The 25,422-nt window shown below is 37.6% G+C and overlaps 1 protein-coding gene across 1 annotated transcript in view; it reads right to left on the bottom strand.

Moving 5' to 3' along the window:
• Positions 1-25,422, bottom strand: part of LOC109112126 (ephrin type-A receptor 3-like) — a 109,503-nt gene that overhangs the window by 41,427 nt on the left and 42,654 nt on the right. The window contains exons 4-6 of the mRNA XM_042777815.1: positions 11,845-12,000; positions 5,640-5,975; positions 2,114-2,226 (exon numbers count right to left, since the gene is read on the bottom strand). Coding sequence (XP_042633749.1) covers positions 2,114-2,226; positions 5,640-5,975; positions 11,845-12,000 — 605 coding nt within the window. The remainder of the gene's footprint in view (positions 1-2,113; positions 2,227-5,639; positions 5,976-11,844; positions 12,001-25,422) is intronic.

The raw sequence follows: 25,422 nt of genomic DNA, 5'->3' as shown, positions 1-25,422 counted from the left end.
ATTCAATCTTGTTTAAGCTGCTTCAAGTAAACGGCAGGGTGGCAGCATTGATGTGCATTATGTAGAGCAGCAGAATTTCGAGGCTGTGCCATAGAATATGACATAAGAGGATTAATGAAGGATATTATTTCAGCAGCACGTTAACACTGTAGCCAGTAGACTTCACAGAGGCAGATGCTGGGGTGCTAACAGACCAGGCAAAGGCTTTCATTTACACTGTTTGACATGATTATTGGTGTGATTATTGTTACATGAGTCAGACATCTGCAGTGGTGTGTAAATGTGAGTCTATGAATATTGTGTGTTAATTAATTTCATAGTAATTACCAAGACTGCCAGCTAACACTTAACATGGCAGATTCACGTATTCTGTGATGCATATTGTACACAAAAATGGCAAGAGCTGGCTGAAAGCGCTAGTTTGGATATGGCCGACTGATACTGACTTATAGTCAGCAGACTGGCTATGTATTACACTTACATTCACACATTTGACTGAAGCTTTTACACAAAGCGACTTGTATTCAATGTATACAAGTCTAAAAATAGGTCTAACAAAATCTTGCAATATGATCTTATAAACTGATTACATAAACCTAGAATGGACAAAAGGAATCAGCCACTAGCTACCAGTCACTGAATCAGTCCAGCAATGAAGCCAAAACCCCATTCAAAATGAATAAATCTCTTCCAAATATTAAAGAGCATCTCATAACCAAATGGGTTCTGGGAAAGACTTGGTCTCTGTCCACCACAGCCAGAATGTAGGAGGGCAGAGCAGGTTTGTTTCTGAGGGCATGGGATCGTTCCAGTTCCAACAAACACAGCAGGAACCACATGATCTCCAATGCCAGACACCCATCTGGGCATTCAGTCTGAGCTGACATCCCATTATCACACAGCAACCAGTATGTGTGCCAGACTAGACTGGGTCAGACGATTGCATCTGTGCAGGATTGATGTAAAAAAATAAATAAATAATAAAAAATAAATAATATAAAAAAAAAATCCTTCTTCCTGTGACCAGACAGTATGCTTTGAAAGGTTAAGAATAAATCTTAGAGGAGATGTCATATTTAAATTGATGGCAATGAAATTAATGTATTATTATTATGTACTGAATAAAATATAATAGCAATTTTTGGATGTACTGTATATTTCTTTGCCTCACAGCCTTGGTTGCATTATTCATAAACAACTGTGTCAGCATGTTCCCTTTTAATCTGGAGGTGTGTGTGTCTGTGTGTGAGTGTGTGTGTGTGTGTGTGTGTGTGTATACAGGTCTATTACAGTGGAGGTGTTCTCTCTGACCAGAAATGTCAATATTTTAAAACATAAAATAAACTAAGATAAAATATTAGATATAAAGAGGTGTAGCTTGTTCAATGTGTACAACAGGTTCAATAAACAAAATTCATCCATCCATCAATTAATAAAATTCTCTCTGATCTGAAATGTAAAATAAATAAATAAATAAATAAGCATAAAATTAAATATTGGATATAACCAAGTTCAGCCCATTCAATGTGTACAACATGTTCAATAAAATAAAATAAAACTTTTACATTTTGGATATTATTCAGCCTGTGAATGTGTACAACAGTTTCTAAACAAAACAACAACAATAAAAAAAATACTGGACATTATTTTCTGTATGGACTATATCTTTAACCCACACAGACTTGACTTGATTTCATTACTTACTGTATTAACAACTGTGTGTGTGCAAGTTCTCCTTTAGTCTGGACGTGTGTGAGAGTCTGTGTATACAGGTGTGTTACAGTGAAGGTATTCTCTTTGATCAGTGACGTCAACCCTGGTTTCATTCTCCCGTTATAATTAAAGAGCTGTGTGTATATGTGTGAGCAGCCGGCTGTGGTGTACAGGGTCTACTGATTGCTTTCATTCCCAAAGGCACGATGATGCTTCAGCCCTCAATTACACATGCCATGGCTGCCTGGACAACTGCAATCGTTACAGCTTTTAATGGAGGTCAAAGAAGCATGTTTGTAATCTGTGTGTGAGGATGATAACTCTGCTTGTTAGAGTAGTGCAGATGCAAATAAGACAGGAGAGAAAAAGAAAAGAGGAGAGGAGATGAGATTAGATGTACCTTCTCATAATAAACGACTTCATATTCCACTATGACTCCGTTTGGTCTGTCGGGTCCCTGCCAGGCCAGTGTGATACTGTCTTTACTCTTTCTCTCCTTCAGGATCACATTCACTGCAAATAGAATAAGACATAGGCACAATGAGAGAGAGAAGAGCCACAATGTGATGATATGCACACAAAACAGTAAGATAATATCTATAAGTATTCAAGACCACCTAAGTTCAGTCACAGCTTCTTGACCCACATGGTTTTATTCCAGGTACACCTCTATTGATACAAAATAAAGCCAGAGAGCTCACAATCCCTTACAGACTTGAGAGTGCTTTACACACAGACACACAAGTGAAACCTTTGTCTAAAGAGAGACAAAGGGGGGCCACACAACAGCAGGTAATTACACTCCTGAAACACAGTCTAACACCTTCTCTGTCGCTCTCATCTGTTCCTTCATCTGTTTCACTACAGCATGACAGACACAGAAAGAAAATGAGAAGGGGGGAGGGAGATGGCAGTAGAGACAGCGGGTTTGATATTTGGTCAGATGGTTTGGAGGGAAATTCACCTGGTGTCCTTCACCACTTCTGTGCTCTGAGATCTGTGAACAGCTTTCAAAATTACAAAAATGACACACACACACACACACGCACGCACGCACACACACACACACAGCTTTTGTCATTCACGAATTCTGTGCTCTGAGGTAAGAAATAACGGAAGCTCATTGAAGAATGTATATTTATATTTATTGAATAATGTTTTTTTTTTATTTATTGAGCGGCACAACTGTTTTCTAGATTGATAATAATGAGAAATGTTTCTTAAGCACTAAATCAGCATTTTAGAATGATATCTGAAGTAACGTGAGACTAAAGTAAAGAAATTATAATAAATTAATTACATATATAAAATTTATATGTTTATTATGATGTGAATTGTTTTTTTAGAATGATATCTGCAATATTACTGATTTTACTGCATTTTTCTACCACTCAAAATTTGAAACAATACTGTATCTACATTTGATTTCCAAAATATCTTACTTAATAATACTTATGTAGAAACAATAAATACTTATTATACTTACAAAAATAGTTAATACTTAAATTAAAAATTAATAATGCAAAATCTGATGGCCTAGAATTTATGATTGTATTGGTCTTCACAAAAATAAATTATTTCATTAATTCATTAAAAACATAAATGCAAAAAAAGAAAATTAATTTGATTATTAATTTTAAATAAGTTTTCCCCTTTACAGCTACATTTTTATTATCTTTTATTTTTTATATAAGGTTCTTGATTTGCTCTTGCTTGCTGTGTTTTAAAACACTACTACATATAAAATACTTTGCTGTCTAAAGAACTAGAAAGTAACAAATTATGAAATAAATAAACAAAATAAATAAAACATACTTGTGGTAATTTAAAATTCATCTCCTACTGCAAAAGGCTGAAAAAAAAAGAAAAACTTTTGTGGAAGTTTTATTCTGAAGAGTATATTTTTATGAGAAGCATTAATTCCTAAATTGCTCTAAACTATATAATATTTGGATTTGTGCTGGTTCCTGCTTTGACGTGGCTGAATGTATAAATCACTGGGATCTTTGACCCTGTTCCGACACTAAGCGCTTCTCTCTCAGCATGTGCCCGTTCTGCTAAAGAGCTTCCCTCTGCAGCCCGAACACCTTCATACATATTTAATACCTCAACCGCAGCCTTACACAAGGCCCCAAACCACCATATACACACTCACAAACACACATTTAATGAGAACATGCCTGCACTGATGACCCTTGTCAGCCCATCAGATGTGTGAGACAGGAAGTTGTGAGGGCAGTTGTGTCTTCAGCACATTTTCGCATGAGTCCTGACTTTAGATAACATATTCGATGACATGTATTATTTAGAGCATTTGGATTACTATGAACTTATGAACTTCCACAGAGGTTGTGTGTGTGTGAGAGAGAAATGGGAATCTGCAAATGCCAAATGTTCTGGTCGAACAACAACCCTCTGGCTGTACCAAACCTCAACTTTGTCTGATATCGAATGCTGGGACCTTGAGCATCACTGGGGAGAATTCTCAATACGCCGCATCACAAAGACCAGCTCACAATCGCAAACACACACCACACTCAAGGGCTGTCAAACACCGGAGGCTTATGAGAGATCTCACTGAATAAAAAAGATAACCTTTACTGTCAGAGTAAAGGTTTGGGATGTATAACATTTTGAATGAGAAAGGGAGAAAAACTGAAAAGAGAGACATTATTTACCTCTTTTGAAACAGAGACACACCAACATCGACTACAACAATCATTTGAAGTGTGTTATGTTTATGGAAATCTAATGAGGACCTCTTCACAGAAAAACAATTACCTCAGGCATGCTGCTTTTCAGTTTATCAACAGGTAGCGTTGTGCAGGCTTTGGCATTCAAAGTGTAACATTGCATCCTAACCAGTTCCAACAGGATGCAACATTTGAACACTGAATAATTTATCAGTCTAGCAAAATGCTGCATGAAGTGACAAAATTTCAGCCAGTCAGATGATGTTAGGTTTTAAACCATCAGATTTCACTGCAGGCACAATGCAACTAAAATATATACCAAGTAGGGGTGTGCAATATATATTGTCTGCGATAATATCGTAATTGTTGTTTTAATGATGTGTGATTTGACATTATCGAGTATTTTGTAAAACACACATACATTACGTGAAGTCTAGACTAGTGCGCGTGCGCATTTAGAGTGTGTCTTTCATTGCACGATTCAGTCTATTAAAATACATTTAGTGTGATCACAAATTCAAGACATCGGGTAGAAAATGTATATATTTATACCACTTCATATAGTTAATCAATTTCACATGAAGAATGACATTTTTTTTTCTCTCCAAAAATGACCATGATTACAAATGTGAAGTTAATTAAGAGACTAACGTTTTAGACACCATATTTCCTGTTTTTGCGCTATTTCGACAACAAAAAATAATTCCTACCACAACGCTGTTTTGTGTCTCTGAGCAACATGACGGTGATTCGTTCCTGAATGAATCAACTGATTAAATGATTTGGTTCAATTGCAATGACTCACTTATTAACAGAGACTTGCTGCCACCTACTGGCGGTTTTAATTTCACATTCAGAGAATCTGTTATTATTTAAATAATTATCAAATATCAGTATGCAAAAGATAATGGACACTTAAAAAAAAAAAAAAAAAAAAAAAGGCTTTATAAAGGTAAAAATACCCATAAAATGTAAAAATCAGTTAAAACTTACTGGGAAATATTAATTTCTATCAGTGTGAAATGACCATCACACAGAATATGAAGAATATCAAAAACTTTAGGAGTCAGCTGACCACGGCAGTCCTTAAGATACCAGCACAATAACACACTCAGCAAAATAGTCTAATTATCATTATCGATAAAATGCCAGATATTATTTTTTGTCAATATCGCACATCCCTTATACCAAGCAACATTTAAACATTATCATGGAAGAAAAGACCCAATGTACCTGTCTGACTGGTGGTGATGTTGACAGTGACTTGTTGTTTAGGGGTCGGGCTCAGATCAGACACTCCGTTCACCGCCTCTATGCTGAAGGTGTAGTTGGTGTTGGACAGCAGGTCCGTGATCAACACTTTAGGTATTGAAAGACCAAACTGTCTAGGTACAAAGTGGACGCTGTTGCTGCAGGGGTTGCATGTCTTGCCGTCATTGGCACACTTCCTGCAGTGGACGTTGTAGGTGACGTCCCCTCGGCCGCCGCTGTCTCTGGGAGGACTCCACTCTAAAGTCACAGAGGTGTCATTGAGTGTGGAGATGGGGTTCTCGGCTGCAGACGGAGGTCCTGGGAGCAAAAAAAGAGAGAAAATACAGAAATAGTGTGCTTTTAATTTGTTCAGTTTGTTTGTAAATCCAGTTTGTGTTTGTTCTTTATGAATCTGCACCGGTGGGTCTCTGCTGGTTGGGTTGCAACCCCACAAAGGTATGTTTAAATAAAGATTTAAATAAATAATAGGTTTATTACATTTTAAAAGGAGGATAAAACACCTTCCGTATATTTTTGGTGTATTCACTTGGTAATTATGATTCAGACTATCACAATATTTAGTCCAGTGTTTGTTTCATATCTTAGAGTGATTGATTACACATCTTTGGCAAATAAATGCACATTAATTTATGGATTTATAAAATAAAGTCAATTTTCTTATAGAGAAGCAACAACAGCTGGGATCTAGATGTAAAATTCCCATACAATTTTTCCAAAGAAATATGTAATTAATAAATAAATCTCTACAATTTTAAACTTATTATTTGTGCATATATATTTTCATATATATATATATATATATTTATATATATATATATATATATATATATATATATATATATATATATATATATATATATATATATATATATATATATATATATATATATATATATATATTACAGTTATTGTAATAAAAAAAAAAACATCAAATTAATTAGTATCATTCAGTTAATATCACTCAATTTCTCTTTAAAAACTGACAGGTAAATCCCTAGAATCTTAAACAATCATGTGCATGAATATATATATATATATATATATATATATATATATATATATATATATATATATATATATATATATATATATATATATATTCTCTTTAAAAACTGACAGGTAAATCCCTAGAATCTTAAACAATCGTGCATGAATATATATATATATATAATTTATTAAATGTATTAAATATTATTTTTATTCAATTTCCCCATAGAAATTGACATATAAATCCCCATGAACTTAAATCTGCATACACAAATAAGATGTTTATTTAAATATATTTATATTTATTGTAATAAATACCTAAAGGGGTTCCTTTGGGTGACCATGTGGTGTAAAATGTAAATCTTAATGTCAATGTAAAAACTAGCAAACAATGCTCATAATACAACCCTTACACTTAAGCAACTTCTCCTGCACTTTCTTTTCATTTTTGCTACAGACACACATACTGTGGAGCCCTCACTAAAGCAAGCACACTGAGACAACGAGGAAAAAATAAATATGAAGAAAAACCTAGAGGTTTTCCTGTGCTGTTTAGCTGGAACTTTAACACTAAATGCTTCCCATATTGCCTTGATGCAGTGCATCAAGGGAAACATTCGTTCGAAGAAGGGCATGATAATGAGAGGTCTGAACAGGTTGTGGGGTGCTGGATAGTGCTGCCATGGGGAATTTTTTTTAATAGTCTGCTAAACCTGCAACTACGCACAACTACAGTAAAGGTCTTTTAACACTACTCCGTTCAGCAGGGTGTCTGCTCATTGAAATAAGTTCCCATATGAGTGTGCAGGATGAAAACAGGAAAATACAGCCAAAAGGAAAGAGAATAAGATAGGAAGATCCGCCATTGCACATATTGCACACAGACACAAATTGTTTTGCAAAGCCAAAGTAATCAAACACACTCATCTCTATTCCTAGAGAGTGATGGTTGCTTTCACTGCTCAAAGGGTTTGAAGAGTCTGTGAGAGAGCTTTAGGATAGAGAGAGCAAATGAAGCAGAGGAAACGGGGGATCAGTGTGGAGGAGTTTAAATGTCTGTGGTGATGACATTTCACCAGCTTTACTAGCTGTTGGTGGAAAGGGAGAGTTCCTCCGGGACACAGACCAGTTGGGTGTTTTTTGTAATGTTTTTATTGCTTGTTTGTTATTTGTTTGTTGATTGGGATATCTCTTAATGTTATGGCACGATTCCCGACAAGTTCGTACGCTAAGTATATCTTCTGTAAGTCACACTTTCGTAAGTTGGTCTGGACCATTCGTAAGCTCTCTCTTAGCGTTGTTTGAGCTCAAGATGCTAGTTGCCGCCACTGTAGCAGTCTTTAGAAATCAGCGCAGTGCAGTACAAGTCAAACTATGGTATGTTAACAATGTTGTGGCTCAACAATGATTTTATGTTATGGACATTTTAAGACTATAATAAAATATGTTCGCAATGGATACAGGCCCAGGGGCGTGTCTAGAGCATTTTAAATGGGGTGGCCAGTCTGGGGCACTGGCTCAAAAGAGGTTGGCGGGGGGGACATCTGCATATTTATGTGGGATTCACTCTCAAAGTAGCAGTGATTGACACAATGATGACCAAAGCAATAGACGGGAGAAAATATGTGAAAATGGGCATTAAGACTAGAGCACCCTCACTAATTTTAGAAGCACCATCAGTAATTATTTCTGGAACCTGGTTAATACGCTTTTTTATTGCAAAACTATATACAAAAACAACAAAATACAAATGCACTTAATAAAACAATTGAATAAATGCACATTTATAAGTTAAGCACTTAACTAAAATAAGAAGGCTATTAATAAAATAAATAACTGAGGCTGACTATAATCAGCTTGCTTCCATTTAATGAGATAAGCCTATTCCTCATCTGAATTAGAAAAAAGGCGCTTCTAGTCTTCAGTGATGCAAGAACGTTTGAGCATACACGTAATCTTTGAGCACAAGCAGAGCCAATTCATAAAAGAACAATGTAAAAGCACACATGCAGTTTTGTGTGAGTGAAGGGAATCCACTTGCGAGTGGAGATTCGTGCTCGCGCATTACATGGATCACGTAACATTATGCGCTCTCGATATGTCAAATATCACGCTATAGAAACAGCCTAAAATTAAGTATAAAGAGGAGAAGAAATCGGCCGTAGGCAGCTACACATGCCAGGATCCGCCACTGCCAGATGCAGTTAGAAATTTACTTAAAACAAGTCTATCGCAAGACATCTGGTGGGGGTGGGGTGGGCACCCGGGGTGGCCAGCCAAATTTCAGGGGGGGCCGGTGCCACCCCTGCCCACCACGTAGACGCGGCTCTGTACAGGTATTTATGAAGTTGACTTTATTTGGTATCAGAACTAATATGGTGGTAATTAGCCTAGGCTATTTCGTAATGTCACTAAAGCGTTTAAATTGGCAATCACTTTTGATAATTAAAATCTGGCAAACAATTTGGCTCTAAATGGCTAAGATCTATAAATGGGTAAGCATGGTGGTGTCCAGTAAGCGACCAACTATGGCAGCGATCCAACATGTCCTTATATTGAATCAAAGACGGCGCCGGCAACGGAGCTGTTCAGTCCATGTCAATTTTTTTATTCGGGAAAACTTAAGCCCTTTTGAGATTTTGCCTGACGTGCTATATTAAAAAAAAATTGCCTCCCAAGACACCTCATTATGGAGCTGCTGGACCTTCTCAGACCTGCGCTTGCCAGGGTAACGCGGCGGAATTTCGCTTTAAGCTCTAAAGTCCAGCTGCTTGCAGCGCTAAGGTTTTTTGCTACAGGGAGCTTCATCGAGGTCGTGGGAGAGGGCTACGGCCTAAGCAAGACCTCGTTGTGGAGGTGCGTCCACACTGTCACCAACGCCCTTCTGCGCCATGCAGGGGAATTCAGATTGTAAAGTACCTTACCATTAATATAAAAGTGTATTACATATTTTTTAGAAGTCGTTAAACCCATGTCAAGAAGCTGCACAAGTGGCACAATGGGATAAGGAGGGTGGATGATGAGCGAGGGATACCCGGTTCGTCTACCCGTCACAACATATCGTGTGAACATATTACTGACAATTTGATAATTTAATTAATAGTCTATATTTTACGGATAACTATGTTAAAAAAATGTTAATGTTACTGGAATAATTTGAGGAATGTTTCATTTGCATAGAACGTGTTGTCTTTCTTAACGCTGTAATGCACCTTCGCATGAAGTTGAAAATCGATTCCTGAGCAATCGATGCCAACTTATTCTGCACCTTCACTTGGGACAGCGCCTTTGTAACGTCGGACGTAAGAGGCAGCGTGTTAAGAAGCTTCCTAAGGGACACTTCGGGGAACACACTTAGGAACATAAACAACTTTGGTAAGATATATCTTTCGAGTCTTCTTACCGCGCTAAGAGTGAGTGTTATCGGGGAACCGGGCCCAGTGTGTTTGCGGTCACCTGCGGATGAAGAAGTCTATATGCTGCAAAACCTAAAGATCATATCAGCCACTGAGATAAAAGAGAGTGTGTTCTTTACAGGGTCAAAAAAGGGTCTGATCAAATTGTGTACAAACAGATTTAGAATAATGATTAGAACATATTTATTTTCCGTTATTTAAAGGTGAAGTGTATGATTTAAACAAAGAAATTAATAATTTTGTTTAGCAAGGATGCATTAAAATATTCCTATTTCTATAACATGCTATTCTTTTGAAATTTCTGTTCATCTAAAGCAATATATCCCAGTTCACACAAAAAATATTCACAGCACAACTGTTTTACCTTTGATAAGAAATGGGTCTTGAGCACCAAATCAGCATATTAGAATGATTTCTGAAAAATCACGTGACAGTGAAGACTGGAATGATTTCTGAAAAAGTAATGGCTTCTAAAAATTCCGTTATAAATTACATTATGTTAAAATAGAGAACTGTCACTTTAAATTTTAATAATATTCAACATTTTTACTGTTAATATTGTATTTTTGATCAAATAAATGCAACCTTGATGAGCATAAGAGCAAAATGGCTGTTTTCAAGCAGATTTTCCAAACATTGTGGGACACTGCATAAAAAATGCTGGATGAAAACACTAAGATGTAAAAATAATTTCCAAATTGGGCATAAAAAAATACATAGTCTCGTTTGAGGTGTAAAAGTTAAGACATGCACATCAACTGAATGTGATGATGTTGACACGCATGTCTGTGATTTACAGCTGGTTTCTAAGTAATCACATTAGAACATCATTTTTATTTGCTGGCACATGATTTTCATATTCAGTATAAACAGTCTCATTTCACTGCTGTTGCCCTAATTTCATTTTTATTTGCTGGCACATGATTTTTAAGAGAGAGAGTGTGTGTGTGTGTGTGTGTGTGTGTGTGTGTGTGTGTGTGTGTGTGTGTGTGTGTGTGTGTGTGTGTGTTATACTACAACTGAAGGTCATTAAGTACATCCATATGTTTAGCTGCACGCGTGATTTGCCTTATCAGATGAATGAGTCCTTTAATTAGGATTTGTCATTTTTGGTTCTTTCTTTCTCATTCCTTTCTTTCTTTTGTTACTAGATCTTTTAAGTGCTATGAAGAGCAGATGTACACACACACACACACACACACACACATACACGCACATATATATATAGGCAATGACTCACTATCCTGGTCTATATAAGGTGACCACACCAGCCTTGTTAACGCAGCCCTAAACATCCAATCTGATGTGATGTATGATGATGAGACAGTGATGAAGGTGAAAATGTACTGAGCCCAGTCTATAAGAATAAATAAGGAAAACAGCCTCCAGCCTTCTCTTATTAACAACTTGTCCTCCATCCATCTGTTTTTCTATGCATCTGCTGTCTGTCCTTCCATGCATAATTAGAACTATCAATTCAATCAACTATTCCATCATTTTATCCATCCATGCATCCACCTATCTATTTATCCCTCTTTCCATCAGTTCATCCATCCACCTACCCAATCCACTAATCCAGCCACCCACTCATCCATCTATTTATTCATACACTTATCCTGTACATTTATGCAATCTGAATTACCTCCATCTATCCATTCATCCCTCTTTCCATCAGTTCATCCATCCATGGATCTCTCTACACATCAATATTCATGCATAATCTATCTTACATAGATTTATTGGTGTAGTGCTAGATCACTCACGGGTACAGGCCATTGACCGCGGGTCCATGTCGGCTCTGTAAAATCCCTTCTCGCAAGAGCACTCAGAGGCTTTCTCCTGATGGGAGAAACTGTGAGGAGGACACTTGGTGCAGTAGGCATCCATGGAAGAGGCCTTGTAGGTACCCGGCCTGCAGGCTGCAAAACAGAAACGTGAAGACTGAAATGTTAGACATACTGTAAAGCTTTACAGAGCACTCCTGGAAAAAAAAATGTAAAGAGAAAACAAAACACATCATGAAAAAAAAAGAAACCGAAACAAAAGTAAATTGAACTAAACGAAAATAAACTAAACAAAGCAAAACAAGAAAAAAAAAACCACTAAACTAAATTAAACCACAACAAAACCAAACAAAACAAAACAAAACAAGTCATACGATCTTAAAACAGACCGGTTTTAAAGAATATCTACCAGATTGTCTGAGGTGATCTCCAGACTAATGGCCATAAATGAACAGCTTAGCCAACAGAAAAACATGTAAAACCAGCTGTCATCAGGAGCGAATAGGATGAGTTTGGGACGACTAACTGTTTTTATGACCAATGATAGACTGCATTTGAGTAACCTGTTTATAAACAGTCATGTTATTTTTTTTAAAGGCACAGAAAGTACACATTTCAAATGTAAATACACATTCTTTTTTCCTCATTCAGAGTTGTTACAGCATCCTGTATTCTGTAAAACTGGGTCAGTCAACACGGACTTAAATAACCAGTGGAGAAAAACGAGCCTGAGTGCCGGAATTACAAATAGTTTCTTGTAGCAGAGCGTCCCTAAAGGACTTTGCAAAACCAAAACACATCCTTGAAACCTGGATTCAAATTCCAACATTTCCCTGCCTCAGAGTACACCATGATTATGTTTACAAACCAGACACCAGCAACCTGACTCTCCTCTCAAAATGTGGATATTTCTGAAAGGGAAAACATCTCACTTTCTCTTTTCTAACCATCTCTCTTTCTCTTTCCCATCTTTTTCACATCTGCCTCTCACATTCATTTGTTTGCCTCAAAGCCCCAATCGATGACCCGATTTCCTGGCCCCTCTTAGGAACCGTGTGAAATACGTGAGGAGGAATTCAGACTTTTACCCATTTACAAATGCGAAGTGTCTTCACAAACACAGGCCTGAGAGAAGGAGTGCATAGAGGAGTAGATGAAGGTGGCAAGTACGACTTTAGCATCACTTTAGCTCAAGGCGCCAATAAAAAAACACCACACAGGGCTTCTGCATATTCTAATGTATGTAAATTCGGAGGCTGTGTGAATGTTAATGAATTGGAAAGGGCATATTTATTTGATTGCTTTGCTGCTTGGCACTCGTTGAGGGGATGTTGGTGGGAGGGAGGTGGTTCATGATGGCGCATCTCAGGGGTAGAGACGTAAATTCACGGCGCAGTTAAGGCAAGAGCGTTAGCAATTTGCACTGCGAGCAAATTAGACAATCCTGCTGGCCGCTGAGGTCAAGCCATAGCTAGTGTCGGAAACGCAATTCAATTGATGGATAAATGCAATGATGAATTTATTCTCGACTTGATTGCCTGTGTGAGTGGTGAAGGTCATGGATTTAATCAAGGCCTTCAGCTCCTCTGTTGCCCATAAATCCACACCCAGCAGAGAGCGGCATGCTAACCCTGCAACGTCAAGATCCAATCTCAACCTCAGTTCCAATACATTTTCACATCATTTGCTGCTATCTGAATAGAAATGCAATGTGTAAACTTCATAAACATCTAGTGTTTCTTTGATTTACCATGGGAGTATTTTTTTTTATTTGTGTTGTTTTCCCAGTATAAATATATAAACATTATTTTAGAAAGTGACTTTAAGGTTGGCATGAAATGGAAATTTTGATAATCTTTTCTTTTGTATTGTGACGTATATCTAAGTGTAATGTATTACTCAATTCAAAGCGAAAACAAGTTTACTTTTCTTCCTTAAAGGGGTCATATGATGCTGCTAAAAAGAGCATTATTTGGTGTAATGAAATGTGTTTATGCAGCTTAAGGTTAAAAAAAACAGTATTTTCCACATACTGTACATTATTGTTTCTCCTCTATGCCCCGCCTTCTGAAATGCGTCGATTTTTTCAAGGCTCATTGGTCTAAAAAATGAGGTGTGCTGTGATTGGCCAGCTATCCAGTGTGTTGTGATTGGCCGAATGGCTCAAGCATGTGACGGAAATGTTACGCCTCTTAACATATTGTGATGCCTTGTCCGACCGGAGCGACTAGACAAAAACATAAAATCCATTATAAACGTGATATAAATATGATTTCTAGACGTGTCTTCTTTAGGAAGGCAAAAACAAAGTAGTTTCGCTTTCTCAACGAAACAGCGTTACACACCGCGGCCTTGAGTGAGCAGAGGCCGGAGGCCTAGAGTGAGCCGCGGTCTATAGTGAGCCGCGGCCGGCTTGAATGAGCAGAGGCGGACGGCTTGAGAATGGTACGGCAGGCAGATTCTACGAAGGACCGTATCTTGGGCTTGCAGCAACCACATGTGATGACCCCGGGCTGGACTTCCATGGTGAAAGCCGATTCAGCGATCCACAGTGCAAAGTTGATATATTTCCTCAGCGACCAGCACGGATCAGCCCCAGGCATGACAAAGCGGATATTGTCCTCTTTTGGAAGGCCAAACAAAGTAGTTTCGCTTTCACAGTGAAACACACAGCGTCTATACGACATGGCGGTGGTGGCAACAACAATTATGCAAATCTTCCCACATACTGACGTAGATATGTGGGGGCGTGTTAGATCGCGCTGTTTCAGGGGGGCGTGGACGAGTGTTAACTTTTATAAGGAATATCTCTTTGGATTTGAGACTTTAGTCTTTGCAACTTCACAGATCTTCTTTATTCACCAAGAGCTTGTAACACTCCAAAGAGAAAGGAAAATTTGAAATTGCATCATATGACCCCTTTAATATTATTGTACCATGCTCTTGATTACACAATACAAAATTAAACTAAAAAAAACTAGTTATACAGTGTATTTAAAATATATATATATTTTTTTCCCTCAGGAGAATTTCTGTTGGGGGACCATCAAAATAAAGTGTTAGCAGGTATTAAACAGACTGTCTACTAATATTCTAATGACTGGTAGTTAATATGTATTTGCAAAGTTACTTTTAGTTAGCAGAATGTCTAAAGTGGACTTTCAAAATAGTTACCAAAAATGTAAGGTGGGGACTTGGTTTAGTCCATCAGCTGTTGATTGGATGGAGACAGATCTAAATGCAAGCTTTTTAAGAGTTGCATTTTCTAAATGCAAGTCCTTTTTAAAAAAGGGGTGGGGTTTATGCTAATGAAATGATTGGAGAAGTCCGGCATATGTAACCAGAGAGAAGTCATTTCACCGGTAGAATGAATTATGACATTTTGATTAAGAATTTAAAAAATAATAATTAAAAAGTCTTGCCGACTTTAGATTATAATTTTAAACTAGTAGTTTGAAAAGCAAAAGTAGTTTCCCCAGCACTGGTTCAAACAGCTCCATTCTCCCTGGAGGAACACATGCCTTCCAGAGCTGTGATCTCAGTAACTTGGATCAATACTTGTCATTGAACATGTTCATAGATATGATGTTGTGGTTGGGAAACTTCATCTGTTAGCAAGGCACTATCAAACCGTAGCATTGATAAAGCCATGCTTTACCTGCTGAGCTACAAAACCTATTAATTTCATTAGACTAGAACTAAATACATAGTACCTTTTGGATGGGAATGGATGAACTGAACCAGCAACCATCTAATTACCAGAGCCTTTACCATGACACCACACTATCCCATTTCATTGTTCTAATTCAAATGAAAAGTCAGCCAATTGGGACACATTTCATGGCCTCCTAAATTGCCATTAGTAAACAAATAAATTCAAATGAGGTTCAAGAGTGTGTTAGTCTTAAGTGTGGTGGGCCTTTTGTTGGGTTGTAGCGGTTGGAAAGAGTAGGAGAGAGATAGAAAAAGAGATGAGTATGGCTCTGCTCTTAGAAAGCCTAATCAGAAGTGGAGCGTCTGGGGTGAAGGCTGGGCACCGTGCCGCTGTAGTGGAGAGGTTTGGCCTGCTGATGAGGGTTGCCTGGCTGTTCCTTCCTGGCACTGGTCCACAGCGGTATATCAGAACTCCCAAGCAGCCTGACCACACACACACACACATCAAAAATACACACACAATCTGGAGCAAACACACATAGGCCCTTATAGCCACAGGAAATTCCCTTCTGCGTAACAATTTTTGAAAGTCTTTCAAAGTGTTTCTGAGAAAAGAAGTCTATGACCTCCAGCATCTGTTTAGATGACTTTCAAAGACTCAGACTTAAGTACTATGTGAGTAAAATTCTTGCCAACAGCATAATTTTCATGTCAGGAAAAGTGAAAGGTCAGGATGGCTGACTAGTTATCCAATACTTTGAACTCTCTCTGTTTAATCTAGATTAAAGACACATCTGAATTTAATATAGGTTTGGACTGCAGTAAAGATAGATTTCAGGAGGTGATTTCTTTGTGCCAATGTGTTCTTTTTGGAAGTGTAAGAAAGAGAAAGTGTGTGTGTGTGTGTGTGTGTGTGTGTGTGTGTGTGTGTGTGTGTGTGTGTGTGTGTGTGTGTGTGTGTGTGTGTGTGTGTGTGTGAGAGAGAGAGAGAGAGCGAGAATCTAGTGGGCCAGAGGTAAATAAAAAAAATAAAAAATAATTATCGCAAGAGAGGCTGAAAGACCCAAACAGACGTCCACATTGCAATACCAGGAAGAAACCAGAACCACTGCCTGAATCTACTGAGGCCAAACACTAATGATGAGGCATAAATGAAAGTTTCTCACACTATTTGCAGTGAAATAAGTTACAGTTTGGACATACTTGTGTTTAACCTTTAATGACAACTAAAAGTTCAGTCCACATTACTTGAGATGCTACCTTACAAACATCCATGGAATGGAGATAATACACTTGGGACCCCCAAATCTATGTCTATGCTTCTTGTATAAGACAGCGTAAACTTCATACATCACAAGAGAAAGATTTTTCAATACTTCAGTGTTCTGACTACAGCAGTACGTCTGAGGAATCGTAAAGCTCTGCGTACGTTCCTCCCAACAGCATGTGCTCTTACTCAGATAGTAAATCAAAAGACAAGGGGAAGCGAACTCTACAGAAATCTACATCTCGGATATCTCCAGGAGGTTTGCCCCATTAAAAATTCATACCCATCTGACTCCAGCTCTTTGTTTATGGCAATCAATAACTTTTAGATATGATTCCTGAACATAAGAAAAGGGAAAACACAACGCTTCAGGGAGGCGAGAGATGATGAAAACGATCCACTCGTGAGACAACGTTGTTTATGAGACAAACTTAATTGTCATTTTAATTTACAGATTAGCGGTCATCTGTGGAATTTGATTATGGTATTGCTCAAATATTTTATGGCGAGAGCATTTTATGATGTTCAATAATTGTGTGCCGTACTATAACAATGCTTTGGTGGACAAGAGCTTGAAAAGAAATAAAGTAGGATTTATGTTGAAGATATGCATCCATTTAATGCACATGAAATGTCTGATCTCAGCAGTACTGATACTATAGATAACGGTAAAGTAAGTAATCAAATACAGTATGAATAATTCTTCATTTATGAGTTCACTTTTCATCTACATACCCTGAATGCTGTCACATTGCATCGATGTATCACTGATTATAATCTAAACACATTTTCCCCATGCTAATTGGCTATCACAGCAGTAAACAGCCAGAACAGATTTCAACAACATACCACTTTATTCAATCAGACGTCAAAGCAAAGGTGTGCATTTTTCAATTACTGGCCTTTGTTCAGCTAGAGAACAAATTCGCAAGACAGAAAATTACCAATGCCACAGCCGTCATCGTGCTCATACATAATGCATCAGTCGGCGTTTGTCTTTTTAAAGAAATGACAGTAAGCAAACAGTGCTCTGGTGAAGAGCTCAAGCTACACCTCCTCAATAACTTTGTTCTCAAAACCTACCTTGCATCAGCATCAATAAGGACAATGTTATTTGCATGGGGACGACAAATGCAGGCAATGCCAACTTTTTGGCCTCTGCTTTCCCCAATTTTTCTGCTAAAGCTAATCACTAAGTGCTAAACTCGTATGAGTTTACCTGAGATTAACAATATATGACATGTACCTTGTTTCAAATAAAAAAATGGACATAGCTGCTAATTCACTGATTTTTGATAACAAGTGAATTGCTGCTGAAAGGTAAACATGGAAAAAACCTGCAGCAATCCGATGGCGGGTTGAGCAAATGGGCCTAAAACCGCTGTAGAATATGAATGTGTCAATCAAACTCTTTCCAGAACAGTCTAGGATATGCTAGGGCTTTTTCCCAAAAAGCGTGAAATTCATATGAAATACAATCACATCCTGAGAGAGTAATACATAGTCCCCGGGCTAAATAAGTGTCTGTGCGAGAGAATATAGTCTTGGTGTCTCTCGCTACCTCAGGAAGAGAAATAGAAATCACACACTCCTAGATAACTGTGAATTACATCCTGGAGGATGACATCATTACTGGAGTACACACACACACACACACACACACACACACACACACACACACACACACACACACACACACACACACACACACACACACACACACAAAAGGTAGGCAATCACCAGCAGTGAGTTGCTTCCTGGTCTCTGTGTGATAAGGCTGTGTGGAGACTCACAGATGGAGCTCTAAGAGCTGGTGTTACTGCATCATATGATATCAGGAAATGGACGATCAGGATGTGCCCATCACCCTCATGGTGGAGGGTGAGGGTCCATCTGATTGCCCACAAACTCACAGGGAAAGAAAATGGAAGAAGACACTCTAGATGGGTCTTAAGATAAGCCTTCCTCTAAACACACTGAAAATGACAAATTCAATGTAATCAAAAAGTCACATCTGAAATATTCTTTACGTGTGATATCTTTGATAGTATTTTGTCTCTATTTACCAGTCTACAGAGTAACAGGCATGCTTACATCATTGTAGTTACTGCCAACTAAAATGATTAAATAAAATTTTGTTAATTAAAATAAAGTTTATATAGGCATTTTATTTATTAATTGATGATTATTTGTTAAGGATTTAATTTTGTAGATTTTTTTGAGATGTATAATAATAATTTTAATAACTGTACATGTGTATGTTTGCCAAATTACAATTTTGAAACATTTCCCTAATATTGGAATCTAAATATTTACAGGACTTGCATAACTGCGGGAACCCTGAAACTGAATTTGATGTCATCCAATTAGTTCAGTTCAACATATTAATCAATTAAACGATAAGGCAAAATAACAAAACGTTAAAGACAATGTTAATAATCACTTTGATATTGTTTCAGGTTCATTAATCACACTGGAACTTTTACAGTATTGCATTGTGGGATACAGAATCTCATATAGTGTGCTTTGGCTGTATATTTCACAGTCTGGCAAATGTTGTAGGTCACCCGTCCATTACATGCATAATTAAACTGCGCATAGTATATACACTGCATACTAATTATAAATAAAAAAAATCTAGTATGTAACTTTGAATTTCACCATAGCCTGAAGAGAGACATGTGATTGGACCCTGTGGTCATCAGGGCAATGTCATTTAAAGATAACGCTTTCATTTAATAATCCCCTCCCTTAAGCAGAATGTTTCTATGGGATTACGCACGGCCTCTCTATTGAACTTCAATACGGAAAGCATCAACAGACACAGGGTGGGAGATAATAGGATTTGACTTGTCTTAAAGCCTGAGGGGCAGCCGCAGGGGTCAAGGACATCCAGCATATAAACACAAACACTTCCTCATAACTTCCTCCACATTTTGCAATATCGTATGCAGAGGATGCCTGGGTCAGGCCATTACAACTATCTGATCAGGGTGCGAAATGCACTTGAGCACATAACCTCGGAGCTCTGATGAAAGGATGGCTTATTCCCTGATATCTTTCACAAGGGAATGCAACAAAGGTGCTAATGTTATTTAAGAAAAAACAACTGGACTGTATCAGCCAGGCTCGGTGCAAATCACATTCAAATCTCAGGATATGAAAAACATGGCAGACGATTGTTCCTGCCTCTAATAAACGTCGGCGAGATAAGGGATTCAATTTCAATGCCCAGTGTTAGATTTACAGGAACTCTTTTTTGTCATTCGCTGGCAGTTGCCTTCACTGCAGGGCCTCTACCTGTATCTCCATTTACTGTTTATGATCTCATAAAACCATTCCCCGAATGTCTTAGAGTTGGACATTGACATAAGGAGCTGTTCCTGAAGGGCTCTAAACAATGACAGGCCTCATTTGTCATGAGAGAGTAGAGTGTATCTGGCAGACAAAGGAGCAGACGGATATCTCTGCAGGAATGAGGGTGGCCTAGGTGAGTGAGATGTAAAACCGAAGCTTGTTGTTTTCCTCATGGATTTTGATGTCTATGACAGATGTGCCGTTAACGTTTCAGAACAATACTGCGCATGTTGAGGACCGCTGTAACAACGACATAATTAGCTACACTTTCTGGGCAGGAATATAGAATCTAATAACCTAGAACAAACACAATTTGCAGTTCACAAATGATGCTTATAGGGTGCTACATATAAATACAATGTTATGTTTATGAGTTGTGCTTACGCCGTAGCCTACGCATAGACACACACACCCTACGCCGTAGCCAACGCCGTGACCTGACGTGCACCTCTCCAAAAATCTAACAGCGCGTCAATTCTACGCGGACCGCAAGCACTGTGATTGGTCTGCTAGAACCCCTTCCTCTGTATGTACTTGAGTTTGGTGTGTGTTTATAATGTGCACTTTAATATATTTTAATGTTACACCTTCTTATATAAAACAAAGCAAAGAACAAGTGTCTTATCATTTATTATACTACATAGCATTATACATCAGTATTTGTCCGCGATAAAGCAATGTTGATCTGCCGTGGTACAAGTCCTTGTGAAGATTGAAAGAATGCCATCTTCTCTTGTTCCGTTGTTGTCTCCTTTTGTAGTTTTAAATACTGATTTAATATTTATTTGTCGCCGTCATGGCTATAATAATGCTTCTCCGCCGAGCCGCTTCTTCTTCGGCTTTTGTCATGGTACTGCGGGTTACACCAGCAACATGCCCGTGGACACCGCAGACTAGCGGTTTGCATGTGTACTGCACGTCGACGCGGACAACGACGCAGAAGTATAAATTAAAACTGACGCATAGCCTACGGCGTAAAGGCTACGGCGTAGGTCCGACGCAGAAGTATAAATCAGCCTTAAGATACATATGTATTAATTATGACTGATGGATTGCGTACGGCGTAAAGGCTACGGCGTAGGTAGGTCACCAAAAAACAAAACAAAAAAAAAAAACAAAAAAAAAAACTATCAAACCAAATTCAGGAAATATGCCAACATTAATGTGCATACCTCCACTTTTAGAGCAGGGGTCTCAAACTGCCGGCCCGCTGGCCTTTTGAGGAGGGTTCTCAATCTGGGAGTGAGCTGGCCATTTACGCCCCCTCCTAATCTGGCCCGCTAAATTACTATTATTATTACTATTATTATTATTTTCTAGTATTTTTTGTGGAGTTTAATGGAAACGCTACCTGTCTAATATGCAAAGAAAAAGTCGCCGTTCTAAAGGAATATAATCTCAAGCGTCATTACTCGACTAAACATGGAGAACATTATGAGATGTACCAGGAAGACAAGAGAAAAAGACGAGCCATGCAGTTGCAGAGAAAACTAACGTCACCAGCAAAACCTTTTCCATAAAGCCAAAAAGGATGCTGATACTGCAGTTGAAGCAAGTTATGTGGTGAGTGAGTTGATCGCTAAAGCGGGAAAGCCATTTACAGAAGGGCAGTTTATAAAGGATTGCATCCAGAAAGTCGCTGATATTCTTTGTCCAGACAATAAAAACTTGTTCAACAATATATCTTTGTCGGCAAACACAGTGGCAAGGCGGATCAGCGAGTTATCGAGTGACATTTATGATCAGTTACGCAGCAAATCTAAAGTTTTCACTGCATACTCTGTGGTGCATGACGAAAGCACACACATAACCGTCAGTGCTCAGCTAGCAATTTTCATCAGGGGTATTAATGACCAATCTGAAGTAATAGAAGAGTTGCAGAGTTTGCGTCCAATGCACGGCCGTACCACAGCCAAAGATATATTTCAGCAGCTGTGTGACGCAATTGAGCGTGTTGTTTTGCCATGGAACAGGCTGGTCGGCATTACCACTGATGACGCCCCGTCTATGACAAGAAAAAAAAATGGACTGGTAGCACTAGTATAAAGAAAGTTAGAAGAGGAAAATGCAGATGCAGATTCATTTTTCAACTAAAATTGTGGAAAACTCAGCTTTCTGCAAAAAAACTCAGTCATTTCCCAACATGCAGATCTCTTGTGGAGGAGGGCACAGCATTCAGCAGTGATGGATATGCCTCTGCTATTGAAAACCTACTGCAAGAATTTGATCAGCGTTTTGCTGACTTCAAGGCACATCGTGACACTTTCCAGCTGTTTGCAGACCCCTTCTCGGCTGATGTGGAGTGTCCCAAGTTTGTTGCAAATGGAACTTATTGACTTGCAGTGCAACAGTGAACTAAAAACTAAATTCAGAGAGGCACAGGGACAAGCAGATAAGACTGGACAGTTTTTGAGAGAATTACCTCCATGCTTCCCAGAGTTGTCCAAAGTGTTCAGTCGGGTAATGTGCCTTTTTGGAAGCACATATCTGTGTGAGAAACTTTTCTCAACTATGAACTTCAATATATGCAAGTACAGGTCCAGGCTTAGTGATACCCATCTTGAAGCTGTATTCAGAGTTTCAACTGTGACCTCCATCAGGGCAAAAGTGTCTCAGTTGTGTGAGCAGAAGCGCTGCCAGGTGTCTGGCAAGAAATAGAACAGTGTATAAATGCATTCAGGGTTTGCATTTGTTCAGTGCAATGTTGTTAGTTGAGTGCTAGTTTTTTTTTTTTTTTTTTTTGAGTTATTTAAGTTAAAATAAAGAAAGGGAAAAATATTTGCACTACCTGTTAAAAAACTAATATATACTGTTATAACAACGATAGAGACACTGCTGTTAACATTTTTTAAGTTTGAGAAAAATATTATTTTCTTGTTGGGCTTGAATGTTAAAATGGCCCTCCTATGAGGTGTCAATCACAGCAATGGCCCCCAGCCAATTTGAGTTTGAGACCCCTGTGTTAGAGCCTTCAAACATTGCTCATTCAATCAGAATTCAGAAACACACCTATTTTATAAACACCAGCACTCTGGGGGAATCTGTCACTTGTGCAGTACCTTTTCAGAAGGGACACCTTTGTACCTTATTTGCCACTAAAAGGTGTATATTAGTACTATAAAGGTACATATTCTTACCTAAAGTGTATATACCAGTGCCTAAATGGTACTGTCCCAGTGACAGATTTTGTACCTTAGTGTATTAATGGGATAATTCACATAAAAAGGAAAATTATGTAATCATGTATACACAAAATAAGACATTTTGTAAAATGTCTCAGTGTTTTGATTTCATACAAGGAAAGCCAGTGGGAAGAAGGAAGAAAGAAGGAAAGTGTGGCACAAAATGAGAGTGAGTAAATTATGAAAGAATTTCCATTTTTGGGGAAACTGGCCCTTTAATGGGGATTCATAAAACAAATAGGTATGCTTTTAAAATTCTGACTGAACGTTTTAAGGCATTGAAAAATACATGCATCAACTAAAAGGGACAGAGAGAAAAAAAATACAAGAAGAGAGTGAGAGTCATTGACGGAGATCATGATATCAAAAAGCAGTTACTCATGTCCTTGAGGCCAGCGAGATCTGGACACGTCTGCCAAAATGTCGTTCTTTACTGAGAAAATGCTGAAACAGAGCTGACAATACTACAGTGCAGTAGAATGGATTGTCTATAAAAAACATGTAGTTTTTATGTTTTTTTTACAGTATGTTTTATGTTAAATATTTTTTATGTTAAAAAGGTTCACCAATCACCAGGAAATTGTAGTAATAGATAAATCTTCTCTAATATATGAATTCCATTTCTGAACCTGTAGCAAAATGATAAAACCTCTCTCAAACCATGTAAAAAGACATTTAATCACATTATTTTGAAATCTCTTTGGCCTATCCTGCTTCGAATAACTATATTGGTGCTCCAAATAGCTATATTTTAAACGTCAAAAATGTTCCATTCGGGTATGATTGTGATTCTTTGTGAATAAAAATAAAATAAATAAATAAATAAAATAAAATAAAACATAAAATAAAACATAAAATAAAATCAGATTAAAGAATTCCCAGTTGGGTAATGGTTCCAGGTTGGGTATGAACTCTTCCTCCTTTATTTAACAGCATGCATCCCTAGTCAGGCCCTCAATTAATTTCTAAAATCACTCTGGCTCTAACCAGCTCTTATTGTGCCTTCTGGAAACTTCTGAGCTGTATATTGTCTACAGCTGTTACCTCGCCAGGGTTATAAGCTCTCCTCAGGGGTTACATAAAAGAAAACTGTGACCTGAAATGTTTTGCCTGGCTAGCAAGCTAAAGCTCTGGAGGCCAAATGGAGACATTCACAGCTTGGCTAAATGCAACCTGAGTGCCTTCTTTCCCCAAAAGAGCCCAAATCAGGGCTAAATCCTAATAAGCACTGAAGCAAACCAAATCCCTGTGCCGCTCCTCCTCGGTCCTCCAGCTTCTCTCGGAGGAAGAGAGAGACAGACAGCAGGCTGCCAATCAGCTGTGAAGGGGACAGCTCAGACAACATGACTCATCTAACCTCAGATGAGGGGTCCACAAACACACACACACACACACACACACAAATATAAATATACATTTTCAAAATTATTATTATTATTATTATCATCATCATCATCAATGATAATACTACTACTAATAATAATAGTTTTTTTTAATCTTTTAAATACTTTTACAATTTAGAAAATATTATTAATTTAAATAAATAAATACATACATACATATATAATTTGTTCATATGTGTTGGGGCCTTCTCATAAATATAAATATAAAAAATAATTTAACTTTTTAAAATAATACAAATTATTGTTATTATTATTATTATTATTATTAATACTATAGGTTTTTATTTTAAATATTTGAAATAAATACTAATATAAAAATCATAATTTATAATATAAAATGTTAATAAAAGTAATATAATGAACAAATAATTATGCATAACGCCTCAAAAACAAATCACTTTACAGACACACGCACACCCCTGATTATGAGTAGTTTTATAAGGCATTATGAAAAATTATAAATAAAAATAATTTAACTAAATGCTCGCAAGCATGATTTCTAATACATCAGCTATATGTTTTTTTTATTTTTATTTTTTTATCATTATTCTGCTTTATATTACTTATTTTGTGTCAGGGTCTTCTCATTATCCTTCATAAGGGACACATTTCTGAAAAGATTCAACCTTGGTGAAATAAAATTGTGTGAATGTACATTCAGATTGTGTATGTGTTTGTATCCTTGTGAATCCCC

Source organism: Cyprinus carpio, chromosome A2 (assembly GCF_018340385.1).
Source record: "Cyprinus carpio isolate SPL01 chromosome A2, ASM1834038v1, whole genome shotgun sequence".
Lineage (NCBI taxonomy): Eukaryota > Metazoa > Chordata > Actinopteri > Cypriniformes > Cyprinidae > Cyprinus > Cyprinus carpio.
This window is presented reverse-complemented; position numbering and strand designations above follow the sequence as displayed.